Below are 6,703 nucleotides of genomic sequence, written 5' to 3' on the forward strand. Positions count from 1 at the left end.
TCTGAGTAGTAATGTGCCCCCTTAGCAAACGGAGAACCCCACTCAGCAAGCTCAGCACCCCCAGTCTGAGGCCCCCCTGTAACCCAGGCTTTCTGGGCGGTGGAGCTAATGTGGACAAGGGGGGTAACTCGCTGCCCACCCCTCCCCCCCACAACTGTTCCTTAAGTATGCGCCCAGAGCAACCAGGCACCCTCGCATCTGTGCTGACCCTTGCCCACCGGGTCGCTCACTGCTCTGGGGCATCCACACCCGGAGGGTCCCGGGGTGGGGGGACCCGGAGAGACAGGCAGGCCGGGTGCAGGCCTGGCCACGCGGGGCCGGACCGGGCACTGCTCAGCGGGGCGGCGGCCCGGGGCTCGCACCCCCCGACCCGCGGGCCCAGCACCCAAAGCCAAAACTCTCTCCCTCCTCCTCTTCCTCAATCTCGCTCTCGCTCTCGCTCTCTCCCAGTCCATTTCTCTCTCTCTCTCTCTCTTTTTTTTTTTGCAAAAGGAGGGGAGAGGGGGTAAAAAAATGCTGCACTGTGCGGCGAGGCCGGTGAGTGAGCGGCGCGGGGCCAATCAGCGCTGGCCGTTTCGAAAGTTGCCTTTTATGGCTCGAGCGGCCGCGGCGGCGCCCTATAAAACCCGGCGGCGCGACGCGCAGCCACAGTCGAGACCGCGTCCACTTCGCCAGCACAGGCCCCTCGCCCTCGCCGCTCCGCCTTCGCCGCCGGTCTACACCGCCACCAGGTAGGGCCCCGCGCCGACCGGGCCGCTAGTGCGCTGGGCCCGCGCCTCCTCCGGGCAGGCAGCCCGCGATCCTGGCCCCGTGGACAGCCTCCCGGCTGCGGGGAGTGGATTCATGCGCTCCTCGCTCGGGTCCGGAGCTGCGCTCGGGGCGCGCTTCCAGAATATTGCCGTCGGGACCGGGGCGGCCGCGGGTCTTTGTCCGAGCGGGCGGCTCGCTCCGCCGGCGGGACGGCGGGGCAGCGAGGCGGGAGGGTGGGTGGGCGCGGCGGGGCAGCAGGGCCGGGTGGGGGCTGGGGACACCAGTGCGCGTGCGTGTGCGCGTTAGGCTCGGGAAGCGAGGGCGGGGCGGCCGGCCGGAAGGGGTGGGGTCGCCGCGGCGCGAGAGCGCCTGCGCGCACTTCCTTCTCGCGCCGCCGGCTCCCGCGGGTGTGGCTGCTGAGCGTTCGCCGGGTGGTGCTTTTTGGGCGAGGCGGGGCCGGCGCCCGGTGTAGGGGGGCGGAGGCCTGGCTTCCTGCCGCGAGCCGCGGGGCCGCCTCCAACCCGCGTTTGCCTTTTATGGTAATAACGCGGCCGGCCGGCTTCCTTTGTCCCCAATCTGGGCGCGCGCCGGCGCCCCCTGGCGGCTCGAAGGCGCGGTGCGCCGGAAGTGGGTAGGGCGGGGGCGGCCGCACAGCTCATGGTCCTGTTCTCCCCGCAGTTTGCCATGGATGACGATATTGCTGCGCTCGTGGTCGACAACGGCTCCGGCATGTGCAAGGCCGGCTTCGCGGGTGACGATGCTCCCAGGGCCGTCTTCCCCTCCATCGTGGGGCGCCCCCGGCACCAGGTAAGGCGCCCGCCTCGGGTCTGACTTGGTGGGTGGGGCTCACCCTCTCGGGAGCAGGCGGAGGGAGGGAGGGGGAGGCCTTCGGCTTTCTGGGTGAGGGTCGGTGGGGCAGTGCCTGAGCTGAAGGCGCCTTGCCCCTCCCTCCGCAGGGCGTGATGGTGGGCATGGGCCAGAAGGACTCTTATGTGGGTGATGAGGCCCAGAGCAAGAGAGGCATCCTGACCCTCAAGTACCCCATCGAGCACGGCATCGTCACCAACTGGGACGACATGGAGAAGATCTGGCACCACACCTTCTACAACGAGCTGCGTGTGGCCCCCGAGGAGCACCCCGTTCTGCTGACCGAGGCCCCCCTGAACCCCAAGGCCAACCGTGAGAAGATGACCCAGGTCAGTGGCCCGCCGGCCTCGCCTGGGCGCCCCCCGCACCCCGTTTCTCGCCCTTCTTGGCCACGCCCTTTCTCACTTGTTCTTTCTTCTGCCATTTTCCTAGGACTTTCTTCTCTGGCCTGCGTCTCCTTTGGAACTCTGCAGGTTCTATTTGCTTTTCCCCAGATGGAATCTTTTTCTCGTGTTTGCTTTTCTGACTAGGTGTTGAGAGCATAAAGTGTTGTGGGTGTAGGTACTAACACTGGCTCGTGTGGCAAAGCCGACGAGGCTGCGGTACAGTGGCCTTGGAGTGTGTATTCAGTAGGTGCACAATAGGTCTGAAGTGAATCCCCGTCCTGGGAGCCCCAGCACACTTAGTCATGTTCCTTGCACTCTTTGCATGTTCCCAGTCTGGCCTGACTGCTCCCGGTGGCTTCCCAAGTGTGACATGGTCTATCTCTCCGTGCAGATCATGTTCGAGACCTTCAACACCCCAGCCATGTACGTGGCCATCCAGGCTGTGCTGTCCTTGTACGCCTCTGGCCGCACCACTGGTATCGTGATGGACTCCGGTGATGGGGTCACCCACACGGTGCCCATCTACGAGGGGTACGCCCTCCCCCACGCCATCCTGCGTCTGGACCTGGCTGGCCGGGACCTGACGGACTACCTCATGAAGATCCTCACGGAGCGTGGCTACAGCTTCACCACCACGGCCGAGCGGGAAATCGTACGTGACATCAAGGAGAAGCTCTGCTACGTCGCCCTGGACTTCGAGCAGGAGATGGCCACCGCGGCCTCCAGCTCTTCCCTGGAGAAGAGCTACGAGCTGCCCGATGGTCAGGTCATCACCATCGGCAACGAGCGGTTCCGCTGCCCCGAGGCTCTCTTCCAGCCTTCCTTCCTGGGTGAGTAAGGAGGTCTCATGCCCGCCCCACACGAGGGTCACTCTGGCCACACTGGGAGCTAAGTCTGGCTTCTCTTTCTTCTCAGGCATGGAATCCTGTGGCATCCACGAAACTACCTTCAATTCCATCATGAAGTGTGACGTCGACATCCGCAAGGACCTCTATGCCAACACGGTGCTGTCCGGGGGGACCACCATGTACCCAGGCATCGCCGACAGGATGCAGAAGGAGATCACCGCCCTGGCTCCCAGCACGATGAAGATCAAGGTGAGTGCCTGGCCCGAGCTGGCTTGGGCACCTGGGGTGGGGGGGTGAGATCTGGCTTCGGTGCAGATAGCGTGGTGGTCGTCAAGGCAGCTGCTTTGCTGTAGGCCCTGGTGTACCAGGGCTGGGACGGCCAGAGCCCTCACTGTCCCTTTCTCTCTCCAGATCATCGCTCCCCCTGAGCGCAAGTACTCCGTGTGGATCGGCGGCTCCATCCTGGCCTCGCTGTCCACCTTCCAGCAGATGTGGATCAGCAAGCAGGAGTACGATGAGTCTGGCCCCTCCATCGTCCACCGCAAGTGCTTCTAGGCGGACTCTTAGTTGCGTCACACCCTTTTCTCGACAAAACCTAACTTGTGCAGAAAACGAGATGAGATTGGCATGGCTTTATTTGGTTTTTTTTTTTTTATTGGTCTTTTTTGTTTTGGTTTTTTTTTTTTGCGCTTGACTCAGGATTTAAAAACTGGAACGGTGAAGGTGACAGCATTGGATGGAGCAGCCCCAGAGTTCTACGATGTGGCCGAGGACTTTGATTGTACATTGTTCTTTTTTTTTTTTAATAGTCATTCCAAATATCGTGAGATGCATTGTTACAGGAAGTCCCTTGCCTTCCCAAAAGCCGCCCCACTTCTCCCTTAGGAGAAGGGCCAGTCCTCGCCCGAGTCCACATAGGGGAGGGTGATAGCATTGCTTTTGTGTAAATTATGTACTCCAAAATTTTTTTTTAATCTTTGCCTTAATACTTGTTCTTTTTGTTTGTTTTATTTTGAATGGTCAGCCATCACGGTCCCCTTTTTTGTCCCCCATCTTGAGATGTATGAAGGCTTTTGGTCCCCCTGGGAGCGGGTTGAGGTGCGGAGGTAACCAGGGCTTACCTGTACACTGACTTGAGACCAGTTCAATAAAGTGCACACCTTAAAGAAACACGTGGCTTGCGGCTGGCGTTGTTGGATGTTGGGGAGAAGGCTGGGGCGCTGGGGATGCTTCGAGGCGCCTCTCACCCTGAAGGGTCTGGGATCGGGTTAAGTGGGAGGAGTTAGGGATTCCGGCCTCGAATCCTGTTGAAGTGAGTTCCCCGCCTGGCCCTTGTTCCCCTCGATTTCTCGCTGGGTTCTGAGGTCCAGATGCGGGGAGAGTGGGGAGCTAGGGAGTTGTGGGCCCTGTACCACCTTGTAGAACTGGGTGGGGACCTTCGTCCTTGTGGGTGCTGCTCCCTCACTGTCCTCTTGGGATAGTGGGGTCTCCCAGGCCACAGACTCTGTCCTCAGCTTCCCTTTAGTACCTGTGGAGAGCCAGGGGCTCTGAGGTTGAGGGCGGGGCCTCAAACTTAACACCTGCCCACTCACCTGGAGTGACCCCCCCATAGAATGGACAGCGCCACCCACCGGAGGCCTGTGGACAAGGGGATGCGGGGTCGGCAGAGACGCTTTAGTTGGCTCCGGTGGCGGGGCGTTGCGAGGCCTGCGTCCTTCTGACCAGAGGGTGGACGCCATCCTTTATTCTCTGTGCCCACTTTCAAGTGCAGATCTGGCCCAGGGGGAAGCAGCCTGGAGGGCGGGGTCAGTTTGGGAATCTTCTCCGAGCCTGGCTGGCCTCCACTCTGCTAGAAGCTGTGGTTGACATGGAGGGAAAGTGGGTGAGGCCTCTCCCACACCGCCAGAGAGAGTGAGATACGGAAACTGGCCCCCTAGTCAACCCAGATTTGAGGCCTTGGGGGACCCCCTCCCCTCCATGAACCTGGGGCTCCCCCAGGGCTGCGCTGGGGACGGTGGGAGCTGTGGCCCGTGAGGATGGGGTGACCCACCGCCTCCCATCTTAGGGACAGTGCAGATCCTCAGAAAGGCACCTTTTGCGCAGCACCTTGGGGGTGTGTGGTGGGAAGAGGGCTGTTCGACCTCCTGGTGGCTCCAAAAGACCAAAGGGGAGCCCACGGTCCCTGGGCTAACCTGGGCAGATTTTCCTAGATCAGTACATGAAACAGCATGGCGGGTGCAGAATGTGCTATCAGGAAGGTGTCCTGTTCCCCAGGGTGTTGCCCTCTGTCACCTGGCCCAGAGGAAGAGCACCGAGGATGCTTCGCCCTGACCCTGTGCTGTCTTAGAGGCCCGGGAACCAGGAAGGGAAGTCCCTCCTGGGTCAGTTCCAGCTCTTTTGGTCTAATTCAGGGATGGTGGTCAGCCCTGGGCTCTGGGAGCTGCAGGTACGTTTCCACCGATGTGAGTTGAGTACCTGCTCTGTGCTGATGTCTTGGACACAGAGCCTGCCCTGGAGGAGCTGTCAGTCTGGAAACTCCCCTCTCTCCCTCCCTCCCTTTCTCGCTTTCTCTCTTCCCCCCTTCGTCCCTCACACTGTTTGTACTAGGCATGGTGCCACGCGATGGGATGCAGTGGAGAAGAAACCAGGTGTGTTCCCTGCCCTCACAAGGTGCCCAGCTTACTGGGCAAGACAGAATAAATAGGAATGTACAAGTACCAGTGGTGACGAGAAGAAGAAAGAGGAGCGGCTGCGTGTGGTGAAGAACATATAAGGTCGGCCTGGGAAAATGGAGACGTTCATCCCGTGGACGCGTGATGGCGTCGCGGGTGTAGACGTACATCAGAGCTCATCAAAGTACCTCAGTGAAGCTGGAAAAAACTAAGAAATACAGGTGGAAAAAAAAGGAAAAAAGCAATCATCATTTTGCCTTTTCCCAACAAATGAGGTAATAAAGGACCATAAACCTGGCTGAAGGGGGGGGATGGGGGTATCCGTGGCTCTTGAGCAGGAGGCTTCTTCAGACGGCTTCCTGTGGGAGGGGTGCGGGAGCTGGCCAGACAACAGTCGCCTGGGCAGGTGGAAGTGTGGGTGTGCGCGTCTCAGGCAGAGGCCCTGATTGACTGAGGACAGAGGCCCGGGCATGAATGGGAGGGTGGATGGGGCTATGGGTCTTTTCTTTGTGGCCCTGGGAAGTCACATTACTGTCCACATGCCCATCTGAGAAATGGGAATGTCAGTAACAGCTGGAGAGGTGCTGTGAGCAGGTGCTCCCTCAGTCTTTTCCTTTGAAAGGAGACACACATTTGACCCTTTAGGTGCTGCTCCTTTCCTCCCGGGGCCACAGCTGGGCTGATCATCTGGGCTAAGCCAGAGGGTGCTGCATTACCTGCCGCCTTCCTCTCAGCACCCATTTTACAGATTAGGAAACTGAAGCTCAGGGAGGACAGGTGCGCTGGCCCCAGGTTACCCACCTTATAAGTGAGGAAGCTGGAATTTGACCCTAATACCTGTGAAGCCCAACAGGGCAACAGGCCAGAAAAGGCAAGGTTCAGCCCAACACAACCGGCCTCTTGTTTTACAGAACTTTGGCTTCTCCACTCTGACCCTTGAGCCACCTCTGCCCCAGGCCAGGAGGCTCCTTGCTTTCTCAGGTGGCTGGCTCCCCCGTGAGGCCGCTCTGACTGCCTGAGGCTCACCTTCTTAAGCAGCTGAAACCGTCGCTCGCTGGAATGTCCCTCCTCTGTGAAGCGCCTCCTGCCTGGATGGAACTGCACCCTAACAGGTGTCCTGAGAGGAGGGGAGACTTGGCAAGTGCGGGGGCTCAGAACCCCGGGTCGTTCCCTTCATCCT

At 60.2% G+C, this 6,703-nt stretch overlaps 1 protein-coding gene across 1 annotated transcript; it reads left to right on the forward strand.

The window, feature by feature from the left end:
- The first annotated feature begins 624 nt into the window (after positions 1 to 624).
- On the forward strand, positions 625 to 4,021 carry ACTB (actin beta). Its single transcript, XM_082644730.1, has 6 exons — positions 625 to 731; positions 1,429 to 1,557; positions 1,707 to 1,946; positions 2,395 to 2,833; positions 2,919 to 3,100; positions 3,263 to 4,021. The coding sequence occupies exons 2-6, from the start codon at positions 1,435 to 1,437 to the stop codon at positions 3,404 to 3,406; spliced, it is 1,128 nt and encodes a 375-aa protein (XP_082500856.1). The 5' UTR covers positions 625 to 731; positions 1,429 to 1,434; the 3' UTR covers positions 3,407 to 4,021.
- Positions 4,022 to 6,703: the final 2,682 nt, after the last annotated feature.

Source organism: Mesoplodon mirus, assembly GCF_964341445.2.
Source record: "Mesoplodon mirus genome assembly, chromosome: 15".
NCBI lineage: Eukaryota > Metazoa > Chordata > Mammalia > Artiodactyla > Ziphiidae > Mesoplodon > Mesoplodon mirus.